Raw genomic sequence first — 27,377 nt, 5'->3', positions numbered from 1 at the left:
GAGGAAGGGGGGAGGAAGAGGATGAAGAAAGAAGAAGAAGGGGAAGAGGTGGAGGAGGAGGAAGAGGAGGAGGAGGAGGATGAAGGGGAAGAAGTGGAGGGGGAGGAAGATGGGCTATAGATGGATTAACCACACACACACACACACATGCACACACACCTGCCATAGCTATCCTCCTCATCCCACAGAGATCACTGAGGACACGCACGGAGAGACTGCCCACCCTGTCCACCTAAAGATGGATTAGAGCCCAGCTAAGTGCCAAGGGGATCAGATTTAGAGTAGCACATTGCCCATGAAGTACCAGCTACAATACTGGCCCTCTCTCTGCTCAGTGCAACATCGTCAGACGAACCTACGGCTCGCCATGCATAATGCTCTCATTAGCACAGCACACACACACACACACACACACACACACACACACCTACGGCTCATCATGCATAAAGCTCTCGTTAGAACTTACCCCAATTTTAGAGTTAGGTGCTGACGGAGGAACAATTAACTGCCTGGGAAAATAAAGGATGGTAGACCGAGAGATAAAAAAACTGTAAATGAGAGAGAAAAAAAGATAATAGCAGAGGAAGCAATGTTTCTCTGGGACCTCCACCGGCTGGTCATCGAATTAGGAGGGGGAGGAAACATCTCGTTCAGAGTTTTTGCCCCATTTCTGACTACCCTGCCATCACTTCAGATACTCAGAGAAATGCTCCTTTTGAAGAAAGTATTCTTTTATATTCAAATGTGCGGGTTTCGCACCCCCCCCCCCCCCCCATGATCCAAATGGAGTGAACTACCTGGTTTGTGAAACAGGACACAAAGACCAGTCAGACGTCTGCCACAAAACACGACTTTGTTCACTGTGATCACTGTGACTGTGTGGTCCAACACAAGCATCCAAACAAATCTGAATGGGAGAGTGTGCGAGCCTGGACACATGCAGCCGAGGAGACCGCTGCACATGCTCAAAGTCCTCTCGCCCAGTGCGGCCGGGTGTCATCATCATTGATAAACATAATGACCTTAGAGGGCTTGCCATGCAGAGCCATGAAAAAACCATACGGCTCATCCGCACCTACAGCACCTACAGCAGCTGACATCTGGTGGGACACACACCAAATAGAGCCGTCCACAGGGTGTAGGATGTGAGGAAAAAAGAGGGACAGAGCAAGAGAGATAATGAAAGAGAGAGAAAGAGAGAGAGAAAGGAAAGAGGGAGAGAGTGAGAAAGAGAAGGAAAGAGAGAGAGAGAGAGAGAGAGAAGGAAAGAGAGAGAGAGAGAGAGTCCCCTGGAAATTGTAAGGCAGTTAATTGCAACTGTGTATGACTGTAATTATGCAATTGGGTAAGAATAGTTTCCTTCAATTATTTGAGCACAGACTGGATGAAAATGAGACTGTGACAAGTGCAAAAACAGATGCTGTAGAATGTTTTGTTGTAGGACTGATCTATCAGTAATTATAGCAATAATGAACACAGTTTTGGCAGAGCTGAATTATTATCAAGCATTAACACAAAGGATAAACTTTTGTCTTCTCCCCCTGTGCCTGTCTTCTCCCTTTGACAGGATTGCTGCGTTTCTCCTCCTTCTCTCCCATTTCTCATCTGACCTCTCTACTCCTCCTCCTCCTTCCCCCCTCTTCTCCTCCTCCTCCTTCCCCCCTCTTCTCCTCCTCCTCCTTCCCCCCTCTTCTCCTCCTCCTTCCCCTCTCTTCTCCTCCTCCTCCTCCCCTCCTCCTTCTCTCCCTCTACTCCTCCTTTTTGAAGGTTTTACCATGTGAGCTGTTTAGTTGCTCCTGCACTCATGTTGCTGTAAAGAGAGAGAGAGAGAGAGTGTGTATGTAAACTGATGTGCATACTTACATGTGTGTGTGTGTGTGTGTCTGTGTGTGTGTGTGTGTGTGTGTGTGTGTGTGTGTGTGAGCGTGTGTGTGTGTGTGTGTGTGAGAGAGAGAGAGAGAGAGAGAGAGAGAGAGAGTGTGTATGTAAACTGATGTGCATACTTACATGTGTGTGTGTATGTGTGTGTGTGTGAGTGTGTGTGTGTGTGTGAGAGAGAGAGAGAGAGAGAGAGAGAGAGAGAGAGAGAGTGTATGTAAACTGACGTGCATACTTATGTGTGTGTGTGGGTCAGATTGGTTTGCATGTGTTGGCATCCCATCCATAGTATTCTATTTATATTTAGAAATGTACATACTGTAATTACACTTATACATAGCCATATTCTACTGCTCTTTATACTGTACATCCTGCACATACACTTATTTTTACTACTCTTATAATGTTACTGTTACTACACTGCACATATCTGTACACACTGTACATATCTGTCTACTGTACATACTGAATATCCCATATTTATTCTGTTTTTATAATGTTACTAGCAATACACTGCACAAATTTATATTTAATTTATATTACTGTAAACCATTTTCAAAACTGTATACTACTGTCTACACTGCACTATATGTCTTATTGTGTTTATATGTGTGTGTGTGTGTTTGTGTGTGTGTGTGTGTGTGTGTGTGTGTGTGTGTGTGTGTGTATGTGTGTGTGTGTGTGTGTGTGTGTGTGTGTGTGTCTTTGTGTGCTGCACAATGTCCAGTGGAGCAGCTGTGTTCAGCCGGAGCCCGCAAGCGCTTCTCAGTGCTGTCAGCACTCGGCATGTCATAGCGCTCATCAGGCCGGGGAGACACACACACACACAACAAATACACACACATACCAACACACACACAGACACACACACACACACACAGACACACACACACACACACACACACACACACACAGACACACACACACACACACACACACACACAGAGCGACCTGCCCTGCTCCTATCAACATCAGCCCTTTTCATCAACCAGAGCAGGAGTGGAGAACAAGGCTGGACAAAGAGGTACGTTCCTTTGTATGAGTGTGTGTGTGTGTGTGTGTGTGTGTGTGTGTGTGTGTGTGTGTGTGTGTGTGTGTGTGTGTGTGTGTGTGTGAAGTGAGTGGATCAATACTGACAGAATAGGCTAATTATACATCACAGACCCTGCTTCCCTCCTCACCAGCAACTGGGGAAATTGCTTTAATTTGGGCTGTGCCTGCTCCCATGCCCATGGAGTCTGAAGAGTTAACGCATGCTATACTGAACTGGCCCCTTATTGGACGGCATGAAGAGTTAACGCACGTAATATCGAACTGGCCCCTTACTGGACGTCATGAAGAGTTAACACGTAATATTGAACTGGCCCCTTACTGGACGGCATGAAGAGTTAACGCACGTAATATCGAACTGGCCCCTTACTGGACGACATGAAGAGTTAACGCACGTAATATCGAACTGGCCCCTTACTGGACGGCATGAAGAGTTAACACACGTAATATCGAACTGGCCCCTTACTGGACGGCATGAAGAGTTAACACACGTAATATCGAACTGGTCATGAAGAGTTAAAACACGTAATATCGAACTGGCCTCTTACTGGACGGCACGAAGAGTTAACACACGTAATATCGAACTGGCCCCTTACTGGACGACATGAAGATTTAACACACGTAATATTGAACTGGCCCCTCTCTCTCCACTCTCACTTACTGGACCGGTTTCATCTCCAACCAGCTACAAACATGCTCAGGCTTCAGTATGGTGTGTGTGTGTGTGTGTGTGTGTGTGTGTCTCTCTCTCTCTCTCTCTCTCTCTCTCTCTCTCTCTCTCTCTCTCTCTCTCTGTGACATTAGTGGACAGCCTTGTCTGACTATATCTTATTGTTTTCTCACTAAAGGAGGTCACTGTTTATTAAAAACTACATAAGACTAAAATGGCTTTGATCTAGAAAGCTGGCGGATATAAACTACATAATGCATCGGAATGAATCGGAAATAAAGCAGAACTTTGCCAGTCTGTATAGAGACCTAATTTCATCATGGCCAATGCCAACCCATGCAACTTGAGAAATGTTCACGTCTGAGCCGCAGAGGAACACCAGAAACATTTGGTTTGAAGTCAGTGTCTGTAAAACATTATAAACACATTCAGAAAGGATTATAAAGTGTTCATAATGCCTCATAATGATTGACGTAGGTGTATATAAATATTTATAATACTGATGGATGCACTCATTAAGTATACGAATGTTTTAGTACAAGGCCTTGCAGCTTAAAATATCATAATGTGTAGTAAAGTTTCTTTTAATATCATAATGCGTAATAAAGTTTATTTTAGCTCTTAATAATAGCTATAATAACATCAATAATTACATTTCAGAAGCTTTATAAACAATACATTGTACATTAGAACAAAGCATTATAACCCTTAATGGATGTGTTATAATGATTTATGGATACTGGGTGTACAAAAATGTCCATCCGATGCACTAGTCTACTAGCCTGGCTAACGTCAGACCTCATCTCATTGAGATGGGGTCTGGGAACTAGACATTCATTTTCTTGTATTTGAAACGTGGTTTACGAATGCCCAGAGCTATCATGTCTATCAAATGCGTATGTAGCTCATAACGACTTCGGTGTGTCGTCATCGTCTTGCTGCCCTCCCTCCGTTCTGTGATTGGTTCCTTCGTTGAGGTGAAAACGAAGTCCATAGAATCCAGGCTGCCTAGCAGCGTGAATAAAATCGTGCGCGTAAGGCAGCATGGGAAAACCCAGGCTACTAGTAGCCCAGTTGCCCTGGCCCTGTAAACTACCAGTAGCCCAGTTGCCCTGGCCATGTCTACCAGTAGCCCAGTTGCCCTGGTCCAAATCTACACTGCATCATCTCTGTCCAGAATTCACTCAAGCATAATGGACAGCACTCACAGGCGGAAAGCATAACAGCAGTCACAGGTGGGAAGCACAATGGACAGCCCTCACAGGCAACGGACAGCACTCACAGGAGAGAAGCTCAATGGGACTATATCCCTTTACAACAACATCAGGTCTTACAGCAACACAAAACAGTGCACATGGCATGGCCCCCTCTGCCTGTGTGATGCATCCTTATATACGACCACTTCCGCTGCTAAGTGTAAAGGAATGGGCCACTCAGCAGGTCCACGCATGTCAGTGGGAGTGTCTCTTTAGCACAGTTGTATGGGAAACAGTTTAGTGTATAGACAAAAATGGCACGGATAGAAACACAAATGACATGGATAAGGGAGACACGTGGAGTCCAAGAAAACAATTTCATTTACAAATAAAATGTAAAGATTAAAAAACGACACAAATAGAAAAGGGGAGACTGTGTGTGTGTGTGGGGGGGGGATGGGGGGGCTGATCTGTCCAGACACTGCCGTGCTCATTGTGTGACAGCAAGGATTCACTGTCCAATTAGTTTGGCGTGGTTTCACGGGCGTCTTGTAAGGTGCTTAAGGGGCCAATCTGTCTCGACACGGGAAATCTTTAAGTATTTCAGATCCCTCTAACACACTATTGGATTTCTAGCTGACCCACTAAAACACACTGATTTACTATGCTACTGTGCTGAGCTAGAGCTGGACACGCAGCTAAGCTACCTGACATGTACAAACATACTGTACATATTTTCAAACATACATAGTGAAAAATCAACAGTCCAGGAATCTCGTGTCTTTAAACATAATCAGAGCCAAAGAGACAAGGTTGATTCGCATTAAGAACTTCCAAGAAAGGATCTCATCTTCTTTATATAATCCCCTTAAAAAAAAACTCCATTAAGCTCAGCAAAGATGTTGTTTGAGTTTTTCCCATCATTGTCATATACACTCTTGTAGTGGTTCCCTTTCAGCAGTGAAAAGCCAAGGAGTGGCAATATTGAGCTAACTTCGGCGGGTATGACTTCAAACACCGGCTGTTTCCAGCGCAGCATCTTTCAGTCGTGACACTGTTACGATGGCAGTGGGCTTAGTCGGGCGGCCATCTGCAGCAGTACAGATGGCCGTGGCTCCCGTCCTGGGAATCGCTAATACACTTTCAGTTAAAGGGTTCATTCAGTTGGGTTTAGATATCTCCAAAAAACAGAGAAGAAGAGCCTTGTGTGCAAGTTTACATCATGACAGCGATGTGCTGTATAGAATTTGCCTCTGGACATGGGGCCGGTCACTCTTCATCCAACATCACATAGTTATGGGGCAGCCGTGGCCTACTGGTTGTTGCAGGCAGCTCACTGCGCCGGGATTAGTGTGTGCTTCACCTCACTGTGTGTTTCACTAATTCACGGATTGGGATAAATGCAGAAACTAAATTTCCCTCACAGGATCAAAAGAGTATATATACTTATACTATACTTATATAGTTAAATCCAGCAACTACATAAAGGCATTTGGGTAAAGCCATACCACTGAACCAGTATCTGTGGTTGGAAAATAAGCTATAGTTATAAATTATATAAATATGTTATAGCTCTCGGTTATAGTGAGGGTTGGTGACCAAGGGAGGTATCTGTTGATGAGCATCCAGAAGTGAAATTTGCCTCATGGTGCTTTTCCTAAACCTTCCCAGGAGCTTCAGAATGGGAGCCACCGTCTTTCAGAGATTCAGATATTTCTTATTTTCATTTCAGCAACAATGTAAACATGTTTTGTAAGTTTATCTGGATGCCTTGTTAGGTAGCCCGTTCAGGTGATTCTACGGTATATGTGCTGTTCAGGGGTCTGTCGGAGTGCGTGGCCGTATTTGGCAGATGAAGGGAAAGCCTAATTGCGTAACACAGACTCCTTGTTTTGGCTTCATTTCCATCCCTCCCTAACAGCATGTGTTTGGCATTAAGGCCTCCAATTAGATTGTGGAAGTGAAGGGGAAAACAAGCCCAAACTATTTTGGGAACATGACATTATTTATGGCTCCTTGATCCAAACCACAGAATCATACATTTGATCAATACGAGATGAAAAGTGGCCTGGGTCTTGCCTAACATTAATCTCTTTTTTTCATAAATGCACTGCTGTACTTGCAAATAATTCTGTCACTCAGTTTGTCATTCACAAACAACTTGGAGAAAAACAAATTGCTGCCAAACTGAATCAATGGCAAACATCTAATGACATTGAAAACATCAGCGGTTAAATGCTTCTCAGAAGACCTTCATGTGAATCTGACAAAACTAGCCACAGCTACGGAGTTCCCATTCAGTGCCTTCACCACGTTTGAAGATCCAGCTAAAGCTGAAATCACAGCCATCTCTGCTGTTACACACAGCCACACCTCAATTCCTCTCTCATTTTCTGACAGACCACTTGTGGTTGAACAGCTTGGCAGTCAAGTGCAAACAGCTCCATCCTATAGTGTGACACCAGGCCTCTTCCTAACATTGTCCCCTCTGATTCTTGCCTAGCCTGGACACCAACAATCCTCCCTCCAATGGTCTTGACCACCAAACCAACCTCACTGCAGTAATTGTTAGCGCAGATCAGTTTGTGGTTGGTGGTTTAGGAAACATTCCGAAGAGGGAGAGAACAGAGCACTTTAATGCTGGGAATGACTGGCAGATGCCTTTCATACCAACGCAGAACAGAGAGCACGCAGCACACAGGCCGAGGATAAACACGGAGAGTGGGAAAACCTCCAGGTTCTATATCTCCCATAACAACCCTATAGATACAATGTGAGTATATCTTCTGAGGAGGAGATCGTATCTGTCTGAATGGTGACGCAATGCATCAAAGAATAAAAGAATAGATGAAAAAAGACTAGATAAAAGAAGAATCCAAAGGTTGACTGAATGAAATACACACATAAAACAACTTCTAACACAAAAGGAGGTACACGCATAAACAAAGATCATAAAACACTCACAGACAGAGAGCACTGGGCATTTGAACTTCTGTGGTGAAGTGGACCATAAATGACTGCTCTTACATAACTCTGTGGCCTAAGGTCACAAATCGGCATATATTCTCGGTGAAGTCAGTCAAATCTCCATGCGGCTGTTGTGCTGGCCTTTGATAAAAGAGGAGCCATAAAGAAAGGAGAATAAAAGGCAGATAGAAAGAGACAGAGGGAGGAGGGGAGAGACAGATAGAGAGAGACAGAGGGAGGAGGGGAGAGATTGTACACAAGCTCCATGAATGGAAACGAGTCTCTGTGTAGTCAAAGCACCTGGCGAAGAGTTGACAGACCCAAACCTCGGCTGCTGCAGCAGCTCTGCACCTCTACCACTACGATCCAACAAAAGCTCTCGTGTGCCTCAGGCGAAGGCACTGAAGACAGTGGCCTTCATTTCCATAATCACATTGCCCTGCTTTATTTTTTCCTTGTAATTTGCATTTGCAAGACAGCGACTGCATCAGCTGTGATGTGCTTGCTGTGCAGGACCAGTCGTTCAGTTGTTTTTGTTCCCCATCAGCTTTTATGCATGTTAGCTTCGTGATATACAATATATGTTCCAGAGAGCGCATGTGAGGGTGGTGTTTGTTGTACACCAAGCCAGTTTGTTTTACTCAGCTTGGCCTAGAGGGGCTCGTCTCCAGCCTCCATGTTGAATGGCAATGATCAGTATTCCTACCCGCCTCAGACTTGACATTGTTATGCAAAAAACATGCCTCAATGACTGAATGACCTCAGACTTTGTATTAGTTCAAATACCTTTACTTTATAAAAATAACTACATTTGGGTTTCCGTAATTGTTTCTGTGTGAAAGTTCCAGCTGTGAATATGGCAAAAAAGACCACCATTTCAGCCTTCCAATCTGCCCATTGCACTTAACTACAGGAGATCCCTTACGAAAATCCACTATGGTTTCCTATGGTATTGATACAGTAACTATGGTTTTACCATGGTACCCCATGGTGGTCATGATCACCATGCTCCTAACCATAGTACTACTATGGTTTATGCATAGTTCTTCATAGTAGCCTTGGCACCACCATGATTCCTCTATCGCACTTCATGGTGACTATGGTACTACTATGGTTTTAACATGGTAACCGTGTAACTACTATGTTTTTTAACAGTCGATGAAGTTTGGTTAGGGAAAAACATGGTTTATACCTTCTGAGGAAAACCATGGTTTATACCCTTTGAGGAAAACCATGGTTTATACCTTCTGTGGAAAACCATGGTTTATACCTTCTGAGGAAAACCATGGTTAATGATCATGGTAATGTTAGGGTTTAAGCCTTGTCTGGTGGACCCACCACATTATTATGCTTTTATGGTTTATATTATGATCATATGATCATTTTCGTTTTTTTTTGTGAGAAAAACCAGGAAATTCAATTATAAAATTCCCGCACACAGACACCTACACTCGAACACACACACATACAGACACAGACAGCAGGCCCAGTTTGGAGGATGACACAGTTAAGGTATAACACTTGAGTCCAGTAGAACCGAACACCACATAGTAATAGTTGTGTGTGTGTGTGTGTGTGTTTGGGCTAAACAATGGTTATCATGGTTTCCCATGAAAACAAAAACACACGGTCAAACTATATTCATGGTTACCTAAAAAAACATGAAACCGAAAACCATGGTTATTTTGTCATAGTAAAGCCATGGTTAATTTTCGTAAAGGGATGTATGGCTGACCCTTAACTACAGGAGATGGCTGACCCTTAACTACAGGAGATGTATGACTGAGCCAGACCCGGCTGGTTTGTGGACACAGAGCTCCTATGTTCCTGCAGTCCGTGGCCTCGACTCCATATTAAAACCCTGGTAGGAAGTCTCTCTGGGCTCCATATTAAAACCCTGCTAGGGCGTCTCTCTGCAGAAGAATGTCGGAGCTCTGACCAACATCTCTGGCCTCAGCAGAAGTGTTGTTTTTTTCTTTTGAAGGACAATTTCACTGAAGTTATCTGCTCTGAATGTGACCAAGGGATCAGTGGACGACTTCCTGTTCATGATTTAGGAACGTTTACGTTTTTACCTGAACTGTCTGGTGGTGCTGATAGGAGCCTGGTTTGAGGGCTCAGGTGTGGGCGTCTCAGGTGTACCCGAGTCACTCCCTGCAGGTGAAACCCGCAGGAAGGCTGGTTTGAGGTCTTAAACATGCCACACATGTCACAACAGCGATGCAAGAGCGATAAAGAAGAGGCTTGCCTTTGTACTGCAGGAGGGTAGTGGTCTGGGACAGAATTCCTTTCTCATTTCAAAGAATTACTGGAAAACCCATCTGTGTCCCCATGCATGATTGCACCATCCGTTTTTTTAACCAAACACAAATTTTCAATGAAATCTAATTGAACAAACACAAAATTGTGAGTTCCACGAAGTGGCATGTTGGTTGTGTAGGGATTGGAGGTGGTTGGGGAGAACAGGGGAGAAGGCTCTAGGCTGTTAATATTTCATCAGGCACCATCTTTATTTCACTACTACACCACAGCTAAAAGCACTCTATACAGAATGGCAAATTAGAAAGTCCCACTTTTGAGGTGGAATGCCACGCCTTGGTATTTTATGACATTTCTTCCTTGTGGATCCAAATCCAATGGAGGGGACATCTATCCAAACTGTATTTAAATTAATCAAACAGTGTGATTCATTTTTAACACAAGAAGATGCCCTAATTCAGTCCTGATACCGAATGAATGCTGATCATACTCGGAGAAAACACAGTGGTTAATTCCAAGTATGCTGACATTTTAGTGAATCTCCATGAGAATCTGCATAAAACAGGTATTTTCTTACTTTATTTATTTATTTTTTTTGTCTCTGAGGTCACTCAATAGATGGATCTATGGTGGACTAGCCATTCAAAGTGGATTATAATCTAAAAAGGTTAAAAGGCAGAATTCCCCTATCGAAGCCGCTACCATACGCCTCGAGGGAGCCAGCCTGGAGAGGTATGTGGAACAGTCTAGACTTTGTCACATGGACCACCGACGATTGCTTGAAATCTCATAACAATAACCACTCCAGACAGCCCGCTGCAGTCGGACAGAACTGAACATGCCCGACCAGCAGAGGGAAGCCCTCTTTACTAAAAATAGGATTCACACTCGACAGAGACACCCGTGCATGCGGAACACAGACATCCCTGTGTTAGAGTGCCATTGTTCACTTATCAAGTGGATACATGCCACACGTTTTGCCTATAGATCCTATAGGCTACTCTTTCTACTGTGGCAAGTGTACGTTTTTGTCCTGTGTGCAATAGCATTTCTTATCAAATTGTTAAAGGAGCACACGATGGTTTGTAACAGGAGGGGATCCCGGGTTTAATGCACTCACTGTCAGGCTGGTGCGTTTCCAGGCCAGCATAATGACGTTAGTGAGGAGTACAGCGCATTTGGACAGGGCTGACCAAGTCATGGCAGACACACAGCTCTGGGGTCACTTCGTGGGGATGGGAAGCCCTGATGTCAACTTCATTACGTCTGCATTTTATTGTCACACCAAGAAAAAAAACAAAAAACACTTGAGATGGTCCTCAGTTTCATAACTGTTAATTGTCAAATTAAAGAGATGAAAAGGTAAACAATCCTCCGACTGCACTGAATTACTAAACTGAGTTTGTCACCATCATCCAGTTCACATTCATGGACGTTTGCAGGCCTACTGTATAGCTTTATACAGTAGAGACATATAACCTACAGTGTAGCATAATATTCCTGCTTTGTCTGACTGGCCGTCCAGAATCTGGTCAGACCAGCCATGTGCAGCTAAGGAAAGGGACGCTAATGTCTCAGAATGCTGCAGGCTAATTGAGTGAGGGTAGAATGGCTGTGGTCGGGCAAAGGGGAGGCTTGGGTTAGGGCTTAATTGGACATGGTCCTGTGTCAATTAGTAAAGGGGGTTAACCAGAGATGCTCTGGTCAGTACACAGATGTTCCAAGAAATCTGGGAATTCTGCCAATTGCAGCAAAATGAGAAGCACAGAGACCATCCAATATACACCGGGTCTCCCAACAGAAAGTCATTTCTACTCTGAAATGTCACTTTTAGAGGTGTGATGGCAGTTGCTGGATTATTTGATCAAAAGTTGGGCAGTTGGACTGGACACTACTGCCCCTGGTAACAGCCCAAACCCCACACAAGCGGTTGCTGACTAGGAAGCATGGGAAAAGAAATCTCAGCCAATCCAGACCCAGAAGGAACAGCACCTTAGTCTGCGGTGAGATTCTAAAATGGCCACCGTATTTCGATTCACCTGTCCCAGAGATGGGTTCCCCTCTCCTCCAGCCCTCTCCATGTGCTCTTCTAGACGTGTCGGGGGCAGCAGGAGGATGCGGACGGCCCTTCCGTCAGAGTGCACATTTTTCAGACAGGCCTCATGAAGGCAGCTTGATGGGTCTCCAATGGAAATCAAAGTGCATTAAACATTAAAAGGGCTGTCAAGGCCCTGAAGTAGATCAACTGCAGCCAGAAGTAGGGCAGAGAGACTGCTAAGAGGCGGCAAACTGTCTACTTAATCAGACACACACACACATGTGTGTGTGTGTGTGTGGGGGGGGGGGGTTAAACCTCTGCACTTCCACAGATGTGATGTGTGTGTGTGTTTTTGTGTCTTTGTGTGTGTATATATGAATATAACGACTCATTTACTGTTCTATTCCTGCAGCAGTGCTTTCACTTCAAAGCATATGTCATATACGGTAATTAAAATTGTCTTGCTCAAGTAGTTTATAATATATGGTATGGTACAAATGAAAGCTGGTGCCTCAGCCTCAATTTCAGTGCACACGGCCCTACAGTATCATGCCCTTTTATGGTGATTTAAGGGCGTCTACCTATGCTAATTACGCCGTGCCAACTTAAGAAGAAATGGTATTCAGCATGATAAGAACAAAACTGCGAACGATTCTGAGGTTTAAGAACAGCTTCGTGAATCTGCTTAAGAGTTTTCATAGGACCTTCTTAAGAACACGGTTAAGGAAATTCTCAGGAAGATATTGAATGAGGCCCAATGATCTGATGACGAGCAAATAAGTGACCATAAAACTGAAAGCATATATGAACACCTCCCAGCCCATCACCACACGCCTCTTCTAGTCTACACTGCACCTGACACACAAACACACACACACACACACACACCCACAGACACACAATGCACCCTCGCTGCCTCCGAGGTGGTCTGCATCTGGGAAGCGTGTCTTTCCAAGCCTGGGTAGGGGGGGGGGGGGGGGGGGGTGTGTGTCTGTATGTGTGCGTGCGTGTGAAGGGGTGGGGGCAGGGTGGCGGTCGCAGAGGTCAGCTCTCTGAGTGGATGCACCATAAGGGGCTGAGTGCAGCTCCATTTCCCAGGTGTTTATATTTGTCTGTGTGTGTGTGTGTGTGTGTGTCTGCATATGTGTGCGTGTGTGTGTGTGTCTGCGCGCCGCAGTCAAAACACAGCGAAAGATGAGTGTCTCACGGAGCTCACAGAGCTTTTAAGTCTTGTCTAGCTTTTTAGTCCTTTAAGATGGAGACCAAACTGACAGCCAGATTCCTGGCATGATGCATCTCTGCATATAACTCACTTTATTATTGAGAGTGGCCACAAACATAGCATTAGTAAGCCAGTGTAAAACCTCAACAAGTCATCTTCATGATAGTAACTTGAGTGAGATATTGAATGTTTATTTTCAGATTTTTTACCTATTTTATATTTCTTTCATGGAGATCTGCTAGATATAATGGGACCAAGAGAAAGGCACACAAGTCCTGCTGTCTTAACTAATTATTCATGAGGTCAAATGCTAACGCCCCTTTCATTCTTCCAGCTTGTGCTGCTGTTGGGGGTTGTGGCTTTGTCTTTGCTTGGCTGGGTCTGGCCAGAAGGACTGGGGGTCACCAGAGATATACAGACCAAAGACCCCTCACGCATCGGGTTCCGTCTCTCTCGGGGTCTGTGGTCACCACGTATGTTAATGGTCATACATGTGTTAATGGTCATACATGTGTTAATGCCTGTATGTTTTTGCAGAGGATAGAGACAGGGCAGTTCAATGAGGGTCTAGGGTTCTTAATGGCACATCATAGCAAGTGACGTTAAAGTACAATATCCTAGTTTACAACAACAACTTGTATTTATATGGCACTTTATCAAGCACTCAAAGTCCTTTACACTGAAAAGGGAAAATTATTAACCACCACCAATGTGTAGTATAGTACAGGAAAGGATGGATGGTGGATGGTGGAGATGGTGAAAAAACAGCACAGTTGTTGTCTTACCTCAACGAAGATGCAATGATCTGAAGCACTGAAAATAACCAAAAAAGCTGCTATGCTGAGATTTGGCCCATGCCATAGGATCAGTTAGTTACTACTGTATGCTGACAGTTGGGCCATGCCATATGATCAGTTAATTACTATGCTGAGAGTTGGGCCATGCCATAGGATCAGTTAGTTACTATGCTGAGAGTTGGCCCATGCCATATGATCAGTTAGCTGCAAGGGAAAGGCTTGAGCAGCCTGATTGTCTGCTAAATCATTTGTTGCAGTAGAGGGGGCACAGCAAACAGCAAACTATGAGGCAAATGGCTGGCATGTGTTCTACCACTTACAACCCCCCCCCCCCCCCCCGACAAGCTCAAACAACATGAACTTTTACAATCAGTCAGACTGCGCCTCTGTTGAACTAACCAGTTAGACTGCACCTTACGGAGGGAGCAGCCCTGTGACTCTTATGGTTTATGGAGCCCTGGCACTCTTACGGACGGAGCAGGAGCAGCCCTGGGACTCGTACGGTTTATGGAGCCCTGGGACTCTTTCGGTTAATGGCTTCACTGGAAACCACTCCTTAATAACCATGAGAAGAGTCAGAAATGACTCACGGAGCAATCATACAGAACTTTGACCATTAAATACTGATATGGCTTTCCAAGTAATGCATTACTCCTCAGGTGAGGCGTACAATCTGACAAATCTGCCATTCACTTTAGAAACACGCCTCTCTCCTAACTAGCTCGCTCCTCTCCTAACTAGCACTGCCCAGTGGACGCTGTGAGGGCTGTTTCTTACTACGCACGGACAAACAGACACTCCTGAGATCCTCACAGACAAACAGACACTCCTGAGATCCTCACAGACAAACAGACACTCCTGAGATAGGCACAGACAAACACACACTCCTGAGATCCTCACAGACAGACACTCCTGAGATTCAATCTCACACAAAGGACAACAGAGGCCTCAAATCTTTTTCATGGCTGACAAAGTCTACCTAGGCCAGTCACTGCCAGGCTTATTCTGGAGGGATGGACACTGCGTCCCCTTAGAATTATAACTGCTATCTGACATTTTTGTCAAAATTTAGTTTTTGACATATTCATATTCTGTGACAACTTAAGAAGGTGGGGTGGGGTGAGGTGATTCTTGTAGTTGTATGCATTTTTTGTACATTATATCTAAAGAGGTTTGTTCTATTTATCAGTATAACTCCATGGAATCATAAAACTTTGAAGCTCAATATCTCAGAACTACTAAGAACGTAGATAGAACCCTATAATTCCAAGGGGACGACTTGCTTGTGGCCAGAAGTGGGCATGAATATGTGTGTGTTGCCAATAAAGCAGCTGTAGTTCCAGGCCACCACGGCTCATATTTGGATGACCATATAGCCTAGCCACCCTTTCCTCCCTCGTCCTCCATGGCCTTGGCTCTTATATAACAGAAGCTGTGTTGATGCGCATGTACAGTGTGTGGGTGTACGTTGCACACATGTGTTCCTGCTTATATCTACAGAACAGCATGACCCGAAAATCCATGTGTGTGTGTGTGTGTGTGTGTGTGTGTGTGTATGTATGTATGTACTGTACATGTGTATGTGTGTGTAATGAAAAACTGACAAGCAGCCTGAGTGGTCAGCAGATCTTCAGTGGTAGTTTAACTGTGACTCCGTAGGAAAAGAAAAACAATTATTTAGCTTACACATATATTCAAAGACCTGCTTCTTTAAGGTGCATCATTTTAAAGAGACGGCGCAAATCAATTTGTTGTCTTGCGTGGAGACTTCTCACACATATTTATTGACCTGCTTGCTCATACTTTCATTTCATGTGAGAGCACAAATCTATTCTTTGTCTCCCTCGCCCAGAAAAAGTGTGTCTTACCGTCACAAAAAGGAGGTGAGGAATGATGCGTAGCACTTTTTCAAAAAGGTGTTTCTCCCCTCCCTACTCTACCTAATTAGAGAGCTGGGAGACACGTTCTCTAATTACAGAGAACCAGGAGCACGTCGTCTAATCGCTCCCCTACATGGACCCTCCATCAGGGGGGTGTGGGAGGTCTCAGCCCCCCAGGGAAAGGAGTGCCTTGTTTAGCTGCCGGAACTGAGGCTGGGACCTGGGAGAGCACCTACCCCCAAAAAACAATCCCATGCTAGACTAACCACAGAACACCCATCACACTCGAAAAACATTCCCATGCTTCCATGGCCATTTCTGGTGCAGAGGAAAATGGGTACATGGGCGTTCCATTAACACTTTCTGCATACACTGGTCTTGGTGTGTGTGTGTTGGGGGGGGGGGGGGTATTGACCATTTGTGCTGGTCACATTTCAGCAGATGGCAGAGAGAAAGTGAGATTGATGACAAAATGTTTTCATTTTCCTCTTCACATGGTCACAAAGACCTTTGACTCTGCAAACAGTGGATAACTCATCTGCCATGTGCATTTCTAGGACCAATTTGTCTTCTTTAAAAATGGTTTGGTTTGCCTCCATGACTTCAAAGGCTCAACCTTTTGATATTCAGTAGTCAATATGTGTGGGAGTTGATCTCTCTTTAGCCCTTCCGCATGTGTCTCCCAAAGCTTAAGCCGAACACTTCCCAAAAAACAAAGTGACAATAGAAGGTCATTAGAAGATAAGGATAATTTACAATTAGGTGCCAGATGACCTGAGGGGTTTTCACATCTGACAACTGCAGGTTCTATATCCCACTGTGAATAAAGTTACTGAAACAGATACATACAGATCACAGATAGTTGTCTGGCAAAGACAATTCTCCAACAAACTGAGTGACAGCAAAGAGCAAGCCGAACCTAATGTTCTGGGTTCAAAGACCTGGCTTCTTTGGTTCCAAGTCAGACTTTATACAACAACAATGTGTAACTTCAACTCAAGCTGGAATGTCACTGTTAAATTCTCCAACAGAATACAGAATTTCTCAAGAGCACACACTCCCTCCCTGCTGTAGTTTATGTGTTAGTGTGTATGTGTGAGTGTGTATTATATGTTTGTATATATATGTATATGTTTGTGTGTGTGTGTGTGTGTGTGAAGAGAGAGAGAGAGAGAGAGTGAGAGTGTGTATGTGTGTGAGTGTGCGTATGTGTCTGTGTAAAGAGACAGAGAATGTGTGTGTGTAAAGTGACAGAGAGAGTGTAAAGAGAGAGACAGAGAGTGTAAAAAGATAGAGAGAGCCCCCCCATACCATTCACTTTCTGTGTGTGTGAAGAGAGATGTGTGTGTGTGTCTGTGTGTGTGTAAAGAGAGAGCGAGAGTGTGTGTGTGTGTGTGTGTGTGTGTGTGTATAAAGAAAGAGAGCGAGAGTGTGTGTGTGTGTGTATAAAGAAAGAGAGAGAGTGCGTGTATGTGTGTGTATGTAAAGAAAGAGAGAGAGAGTGTGTGTGTGCGCCCCCCACACACACATTGTGTGTGTAGAGATTGTAGACCATGGACACTACACAGAGCCCAGTCACTTACACAGAGCCCAGTCTCCCCGCTGAGATCAATGGCCATCTTCAAACAATCGCTCTATTCTTCTCTTACAAGGGTGAAGAACAGAGAGGTGAGCTGCCCTGGGCATGTCTTCACCTGGCTGACCTTTCAAAGCAGCCTCAACCAGTGATTTGTATGTGTATGCGTACACAGCGTGAGCTTCAGTACCAATCTGTGTACTTAGTCCCCAAGGGACTCTTGATTCTATTCAGAGATGGAAGCAAGTTCCAATACCTTGGCAGGCAAAGTCTGTGTGCTGTGTGTGTGCGTGTTTAGGATGGAGAGGGAGTTGCTCTTGTTGGTAGTAATCACCAGAAATTCTTTCACTTTTGGAAGGAAGACGAGGTAGCCACAGTTGTGTGGTGGTCCTGAGCTGTTGCTTGAATAACACTTGAATGTTATTCCTCATTTCTGAAAGTCGTTTAGGACAAAAGCGTCTGCTAAATGAATAAATGTAAACCTAAATGTAAAGGGCCTGGAGTGCTCCCTGTGACAAAGTTTTGAATTGTGCTGGGATAGACAACATCCTTATGCCCCTGAACGTTTCCAAAGCAAGAAAGAAGTGCACGGCCTAGCTTGTGGATGATAGCAAGAGCAGGAATTCGACTTTGGCCTACAAAAGCTTTCAGGAAGAGACTCAGCTATATGAAGACTCATGGGAAGAGTTTTCAGTAAACAGTTTGACTGCTGCTAATAAACAATCACTGGGAAAAAGAGCTTTCTTTCGAGTGTGCACTTCTGTGACCTACATGGCTTAATCTTTTTTGGTCAAATCCGTCTACTTGTGTCAGTCGTGAAATGTGGAGGGGTTCAAAACATGTCAGATCAGATCAGTGAAAATGAAATGCCATAATCACCCAGCATATCCCCTCCAACTGCATTGGACTTGAGGTCAGGGTATGTCTCTCGGCTCAGCAAAGCTTCATCTCGCTTTAACTCAAATCACAGAGGGGAAACCCTTCTGGTCTCAAATCCAGCCATCAACTACTGTCCCAGCAACGGATTTGTAGAACATGGCATCTCGCATCCTCTTACAATTAAAGCAAGACTGCACTGCCATCACCCCCCTCCTGACTGACTAGGTTCCAACTGCTAGACCTGCTGTCTCACAGGAGATTGGAGCTAATTCTGAAATATATATTATACACAGTCAATGCTGATATTACACTGAGGTGTGGTAGGCAGGGGAGCCTGAAAGAGTGACAGAAGAAAGTAGACATAATAGATGTGTGTATAGTTTACTGCCCGATAAATGGCCAGTTGCAGAGCACCCATGTAACAGAGCCTGCAATGCTACACCCATTCTGAGCGCGCTGTCAGTGAGCGATCTTCCACATCACCTCCGCTACATTTCAGACATAACCTCCATATTTCTAAGAATATGAAAAAATATGCACACGCCATGCTTAGCGAGGATGCTTCATCTTATTGATTCTAAATTATGCGATGTAATATTACACAATCATGTCTGCTTATAGGATTCTGTTTTTCAATTTCATATCGCGTACTTGTACTGCATAGGTCACAATGTAGGCTCTTTAAGGCGGTTGATTCACAAGGCCATACACAGGGTAGGCTATGACCAGCAGATACTGTGAAAATGTCACCTTTCCTTTCCTGGGAACTGGTTATTTTACTTCAATTATCTGTCTCTGTATCGACTGAATTGGCCGTCAACTGTTTTTTACTGCAATGGTCCTTCACATCTGAATATGTAATTACTGCCGTGGTGTGCGTTTCATCCTATACAGTAGTTGCTTGGTCTGTCGGAGGGGAGCGGCCGATACTAACGTCCAGATTGGAGGAAAAAGATCCGTGGTCCTTGCTTGAGACCCCATACCTGCAGTGCTAGCCCTTGCATTCGCCCATCTTAATCAGCGTGGAGTGATGTGACTGCCGGAGACATTGCCCCTTTCCACTGCAGCCTCCACGCCCATCTCCCTCCTATTACCGATTGCTTGTAATATTTGGAATGAATGCATGCACATTCTTATCACAGCGCTAGCTACTTGATATGCACTCGCCGAAAAGCAATGTCTTGTCCGTGTGCGATTTGTGGGATCGAAAAAAGATTGATGAATACGCTGATGAGCAGGGGTGCGCATGCTGCCGTGCGACACATTGTAATTCAATTTATGTTACGCTGGCGAACTTCAGTGCATACAATCAGGTATTTGTTTTTTAACGCATAACATTACCTACCTTCACCTGTAAGAAGCACAGACAATATACAGACATGATCAAGAGGATGGATGGGTACTTACGCACTGGCTCCTGTTTGGGATCTAACGCGCTAGCAGTTTGTTGTATCTTGCCTATTTTATTCTGTAGAACCCAAACCCGTTGATTCGTGGAAATTATCTCGTTCTCCAACTCTTCAAATAAGGAGCAGGCATGTTTGGCCAGGTCGGAAAGCTGCCGCAAGGTCCGGGAAAGAACCACATTGTTGATTGAACACAAATCCTCGAATAGCAAGCCCTCATCATTTGGAATTGGATGCCTACACAGAAGCGGTGGCTCCACGATCCGTTTCGCAAATGGCATTTTGAAAAATATAATATCCGAATTCTAAAAAAAAGGGGGGAAAGAAAAATCAACCAAATCCAAAAGGAGAGTCCAGTAGGTCCTCCTTCAATCCCAGATTCCCGAATTCTTGCAAGCCTCCATCGTTTCTCTCCAGCGATAGAGATCACACACGCTGAGCGCGTAACGCAGCTTCCCCTTAGAGATCTTTGCTCCTCGTAGCATCAGATGCCTTGCCGTGGTATTTTTTCCCAGCGCTTGAAGTTGAGGTGGAATGGGGTTTTAAACAGGGGGAATTGTAAAACATGGATTGGCTATCACCAACCACGGATCTGGAACGCTCCCTTGTCCAATTTTGTGGATTGGGTTAGTCAGTGCATTACACTAGGCTACGTTAGCAAAGGGAGTGGCAGCTAAGATTTCATTCAAAGCATCAACAGTGAAGTCAGTAGTGTCTGGTCACCGATACCCCTTTGTAAGGTTATTTAGGAGTATAGCCTAGGCATAGTGAGTGGTCCATGGATCTGCCGTGTGGTTTAATGTCCTAATTTCAGATTAAGATGTGTGAAATACATTCTTAAACCTAACATAGGCTATTCTAATGGGATGTTGGGATCAGTTCGCATTTAGGTTGCTGAATGAGAGACGCTTACTCCGACACATCTCTCACAATCGCTGATTGAGTATTTCTCTAAATCCCAGCTGCTGTTGTCAGTAGCCTACCGTTTAGAATGACAGGATTTAACGGTTCCTATGCAGTGGCTGATGCCGGCACTGGAAATGCAAAGGTTGCAGACTTAACATTGGCCGGATCTCGTCACTGTCTGGCTTTGTTCATTACAAGTCCTATTTTGTTCATGTCACACCAGTTTTATTTCTTTCTTTCTTTCTTTCTTTCTTTCTTTCTTTTTTTTACTTGTGGACTTGTGGACCCAAACTCCATCTGATTCGTCACTTTGAAATAAAATAAGCCTAGTTAGCGAAATAGCTACCGACATTCAACAAAATAGTACAAAATAAGCTAAAACATAAACAAAAACTAGCCTATAAGGAATATCATCACTCTTGCTGGAAAAACAAACTTCAACGCCGTTTTACATGAAGATATGTGGCTCCATCTTGTGGTCGAGAACATGTTTTGTGTCTAGGCTATCTCTAGATATCCTTGCTGAAATTTGAAGTGCACTGACATGAACAAGAGAACTCAGATCCTATAGCATCTCAATATGTTTCAGACTTTACTGAAAGATAGAATGGTAGATTTTATACATATATACCATATATATACCATATAATATATATATATATATATATATATATATATATATCAAACACACAACACACCATACCCACACATCAATCACATTATTGCTCCCCACACACACACTCACCAATACCCCCACCACCAATCCCCCCCCCCCACACACACATACCATTTCATCATCCCACTCTCACACACCCCATTACACCCCCCTCACACACACACACACACACACCGTACCCCCCTATGTACACACACAATATACCTTTTTAATTACTAGGCTACTTTTAATTTATTCTTTAAAGTTGAGCTGGCTCTTGAACACAAGGAGTTTTATTACTTACAATTCCTTAATGTCAATTCCTTAAAATAGTACATGACAAGTAAACGTTGATAATAATAATAATAATGTATAGGCCTGTTAATGGTGAAAATAAGCATTTATTTCAACATAGCATATTCGCCCCATGGGGTTACACTGTAGAGTTATCTGATGTTGGCCTTAAACATGGCGCCCATCATTTGAGATGTCCGATCTCTCTATACGGCTCTGCTACACACACACACACACACACACACACACACACACACACACACACACACACACACACATAGTAGCAGTACACACCTTCCAGACCTCTCAGGTCTCAGGAGAAATACTTCTTTAGTAAAACCTACTGTTAGAACTAAACATGGTGAAGCAGCGCTTAGTTGCTATGCAGTTCAGTCCGGAACCAACTTTCAGATGAGATCAAAGTTGCCCCAACTGTAGCCAGTTTTCAAATCTAGACTTAAGACCAAACTTTTCTCAGATGCTTTCTGCTAACTGATCGCATATTTTTTACATTTCTAAATCTGGGAAAGTCTTTCAGCTAAAATGTTAATAGTTTCTATGTTGTTGTTTTTTTTTTGTTTTAATTATTACTTTTTAAACACTTTTATTGCCCTTTTATGCTTTTATGTACTATCACCTTGTGTGTTTTATGTTTTCTTCTTATTATTATTATTTTATTCTTTGACTATTGCTCTTCTATGCTTTTATCAGCTGTTCCTGTTTGCTTTTGTTTATGTAAAGCACATTAAATGACCTCTGTGTACGAAATGCGCTATATAAATAAAGTTGACTTGACTTGACTATACCCAGAAAAGAAGAGAGAAGACAGTGGCAGGTGTAGCAGGACATGTGGTGGATGGACAGAACTGGATGTGGTGTTGAATCAGAATTTGCTACATTTATTTCAGTCAACATCACCTCCTTTGCCACTAGATGGTAGCATTGCAAGGATCCAAAATTCACAATTTTTAAAACTATCGAGCCCTGGGTCGTGCATTTTGGCCCTGAAAGGAAATAAATGTGTGCGCGCACAGTTTGGGATTACTCTGGAATTACACTGGGATAACAAGAATCTCCATAGAGTGCTGCTGTTCACTGGGTGCTTGACTAGTATAATCATTCTATGTTGTTTTTATGTGTTTTAATTATTACCTTTTAAACACTTTTAAACGATTGCCCTTTTATGCTTTTAACTTGTGAGTTTTATGTTTTCTTTTTTATTATTCTTTAATTTTTAAACTATTCTTTGACTATCACCCTTCTATGCTTTTATTAGCTATTCCTGTTTGCTTGTGTTTATGTAAAGCATGTTGAATGACCTCTGTGTATGAAATGCGCTATATAAATAAAGTTGACTTGACTTAATTTTGAATATATGCATGTCCAGTGGCACAAAAAAACAACATTGAGCTAATAGTAACTTGAAAACAAACAAACAAAAGGTTTTAAAGTTAACATTTTGAAGAGCATTACGCTAAAGTCGGATTAATTTTCATTTCAGTATCTGCTTTAATTCTAAATTGTGTCAACTGAAAATGGAACAGACTGAAAGGGTCTGTAGAAAACCAGCCTAATGGGAGGTATTTAAAAGAAGACTCTTTGTCAAAGATTAACAACGAGGAATGGGCTTTTTTTGGTGTAAATTCATTTCTTTTAGAAATTGTGTAGTGGGGTCAGATGCTAAAACTTCATACCTTTTCCATACTATGCTTATATTTATGCATAATCTCAATTGTGAGTAGGGTTGCCACATGTACTGGACAGGCTAGTGGATTTCCCGGGATTGTTCTCTTTTTTGAGTGACTGTCCCGGATAATTAATAATATTTTCTGGGACACGAATTGTCCCGGTTTTTGGTTAAAACAAACTTTTGATTATAATTTGTTCTAGTTTTAAATGAAACTATTTCGGTTTTGTTCTTGGTTGTGTTTATCATACATCAGATCCTGTGTAGCCTACATACACAGACATAAAAGCCATGCAATCCCACGTTGTAGTTACACGTGCGTGTCTAGTTGCTCTGTAATATAGAAAGGGACAGCAGCAGGGAAAGTCCAAAGTGAGTGTGTGTGTGTCTGCATCAATGAGTGCATCAGGTCAAATATTGGTAACAGGAAATGAGAGAGAGAGATAGAGAGAGGTTGGCAGGTTCCAGGTGGCTTATCATTGTTGATATCTCCTTTTTAATATAAGAAATGCATAACTGCTTGTAACAACTTAATATAATGCATAGTATTTTAGATAGATAGATAGATAGATAGATAGATAGATACTTTATTGATCCCCAAGGGGAAATTCAAGGTCTCAGTAGCATACAGACATCACACACAACATGCACTTATACAGCAGAAAAAGTAATATACGTATAAAAAAACTCCACTGTACAATAATAGACAGTAGAAGATAAACATGATACTAAAATACTAAATGCTAAATATACTATAAAAACTAAATCAAATATCAAATATTAAATATTGTTAATATTGTGTTACCAATGTAGCACAAACAAACAAGGCTAGAGTTTATGGATTAGCCTTATATTTTACAAAAGTTGATGAAAGGTCTTTATGAGAACCATTTAGACTAAGCGACCTTAAAGTGACAATGCACCATACAATTTAGAACTTTTTTTGTTACATTCTACCAATCTGCAGAATGACAGACAGGATGTTGTCCTTTCCACAGGATGTGGTTGGGGTCTGTAACTAGGTCACATACTACTCGGCTTCAATACTTTTTTCTGACCACTTAGGCCCAGTCTGTGTTCACGTCGACTGGAATGTGAAAGTGACCACAATTAATCTTATTTCAATGAAGGTTGTGGTTTGCAAAAGCATGTTGAGTGCCTAGCCTGACTTCGTCGAGTCTGATACTGAGAAATCTAAGACAAAGTAATATAGGCTATTCGGAAAAGCGCATATTTCCCATCCGTTTTTAAAAATAATTCCGTTCACACTGATGCTAAACATGCTATAAACTGCTGAGGAAAGGTGTCACAAACCCCTTGAGCAAACAGGTGGCCAATCAAAGATTTCAAACAAACGAGGGAACAACATGTCACAATGCAAAAACACTGTTTTCCCTTGATGAAAGTGAAAATGGAGATTTCTCACATTCCCACTTTGGCAGGAGTTTTCATAAATAATCATCTTCAGTGATAAAAATATCCATTTCCATGTAAATGAAAGGCCAAACCGCATGGAAATAGGCATTTTCCAATGGGGTCTTAGAAGCCATCTGTCTATATTCTAGCCACAGTGTTTTTGTTGCAAACAGAATCAACCTAAGCGTGCTCAGATGACCTGATAGACGAGGCACTGTTGCACATCTGTCCATCATCGTACAAAACCCAATTTGATTGGCCCTAACAGCTCTGGGCCCACTTCCCCGAAAGCATCTTAAGCCTAAGAGCGTCGTAAAGTCCCTCTTACGAACGTCTTAAGATTTGCCGACTGTTTACCGAAACCATCGTAGCTTAAGAGCATCGTGAAAACACTCGTAGATCTACGAGTGCTCCAGAGTACTCGTTACCGACTAAGAGCGTCTTAACAGTACTTCTCACTGAGGTCACCAACAGGACATACAGAGGAATTACAACTTAGAATACATAATCCAACTTACGTTCCCATTCTTTATTGTGTTTACCTGTGATGAATCAGATTTTAGCGTGCAAAATAGCCTACATTTAATGGTCATAATAATGTGATGAAAAGCGGACAAAAATGCAATCAAGTTATGAAACGAGACGTTGCCAGAATAGTTTGACATTATCTTTGCTAAGTGAATATTTTATTAGGCCTATGAGGTAAAAAGCAGAGAACCCTGCCAATTAAGGCATCATTAACTGAACAGCCTCTCCACAGGCGCACTGGAGGGTGTTAGGGTAGCCTATTGAAGCGCAAAAATAATGCCTTGATCATTGGGAACTTGTTTAATGTGTCGATCTCGACTCCTGACTTAAGATAATCAGCAATTTCAGTCTCTACCGAATTTGAGTCCTCTTTGTCCTCTGTAAATGAAAAAAAGTCGGACTCGTCTTCTCGTCCGCTGACAGGTGCGGGCGGCAGTTCCTGCAGTCACTGCAGCCAGCAGAGCCTCTTTGCTATCCAGCGTGGATGCAAAACGTGTCTCTTTACTTTCCTTATCGAGGGAAATTCTTAAAGTAACGGAGTAATGAGTGCTTATTTTGGAAAATAACGGAGTTACTGATTACTGAATTCGCAAAACTAACGCGTTAGATTACTCGTAACTGAAAAAAAACGAATAAGAGTACTCTAATACTTGTAACGTGTTATCCCCAACACTGTTTATCATACATCAGATCCTGTGTAGCCTAAATACAGACATACAGTAAAAGGCATGCTTTTTGTTGTTTGGCAGCAGAAATAGGGTTTACCTTATAGCAACTGCCGCGCAACCACAGCTATGACCCCAGATCCCACGTTGTAGTTACACGTGCGTGTCTAGCCTAGTTGCTTTGTATGGTAGAAAGGGACAGCAGCAGGGAAAGGAGTCGTAAGCCACGAAGCTGAAGTTGGCCGCACATTCAGAATGCGGTGTAGTCAAGTTTCCATTCCACCTTAAATATTGCAATTTTCTACCGACAGGGGGCAGTGCTGACTGCAAATACGCGATGACACTGGCATTTGCCTAGTAGCAGACGAACATGTAGGCTACTCCTCACAGACGAATAAAAGCCTTTTTTTCTGGTGACTCCATTGTCGACCAATCTTTAAGTAAATGATACAACATGCTTTCTGTCAAATAAATCGGTTCATATTGCACTTGTTTTGCAGATTTACAGATTTTGAAGCTTTTCTGTTTCTTCTTTACATGAGCTATATTTCATATTTTACAATTGATGCACTAGATTTGATACCCATTGATCACACATGATTTGCCGTGAGATATTACACCACATCGCGATACAGTCTCTGAGCTTTCATTTGACACCATGTATGGCAAATTTCGTCGTGAAAATTCACCCTTTTATTACAATTGAAATTCCATGAGCTGTTTTTCATATTCCACAATGTATGCACTAGACTTGATACCTATTGCCCACACAACATTTGCCGTGAAATATTACACCACGTCCCGATACTACCGTCTCACAGCGTTATATGACACCCAGCATGCCAAATTTCGTCGTGGAAAATGGCCATTTTTCTTACATTTGCCGTGAAATATTACACCACATCCCGAAACTACAGTCTCTGTGCTTTCATATGACACCTTGCATGCCAAATTCCATCGTGGAAAATGGCCCTTTTTCATAGATTTAATTTATATGAGCTATATTTCATATTCCACAATTTATGCACTAGATTTGATACGTATGGCCCATACATTATTTGCCGTGAAATATTACACCACATCCCGAAACTACAGTCGTTGAGCTTTCATATGACCCCCTGCATGCCAAATTTCGTCGTGGAAAATGGCCATATTTTATAGATTTACTTTACATGAGCTATATTTCATATTTTACCATTTGTGCACTTGATTTGATGCCTATTGCCCACACATCATTTGGTGAAATATTACACCACATCCCGAAACTACAGTCTCTGAGCTTTCATTTGACACCATGCATGGCCAATTTCGTCGTGGAAATTCACCCTTTTATTACAATTGAAATTATATGAGCTGTTTTTCATATTCCACAAAGTATGCACTAGACTTGATACCTATTGCCCACACA

General features: G+C 42.9%; 1 protein-coding gene across 1 annotated transcript in view; it reads right to left on the bottom strand.

Moving 5' to 3' along the window:
* The window catches only part of nhsb (Nance-Horan syndrome b (congenital cataracts and dental anomalies)), an 83,703-nt gene extending 63,604 nt beyond the window's left edge, over positions 1–20,099 (bottom strand). The window contains exon 1 of the mRNA XM_076302584.1: positions 19,820–20,099. Within this exon, the coding sequence (XP_076158699.1) occupies positions 19,820–20,099 (280 nt within the window). The remainder of the gene's footprint in view (positions 1–19,819) is intronic.
* Positions 20,100–27,377: the final 7,278 nt, after the last annotated feature.

Source organism: Alosa pseudoharengus, unplaced genomic scaffold (assembly GCF_046254945.1).
Source record: "Alosa pseudoharengus isolate Yale_2024_CS ecotype anadromous, Long Island Sound unplaced genomic scaffold, YU_APseudo_1.1 YU_APseudo_1.1_scf_24, whole genome shotgun sequence".
NCBI lineage: Eukaryota > Metazoa > Chordata > Actinopteri > Clupeiformes > Clupeidae > Alosa > Alosa pseudoharengus.
The sequence above is the reverse complement of the archived record's forward strand: the minus strand, read 5'-3'. Positions and strand labels throughout refer to the sequence as shown.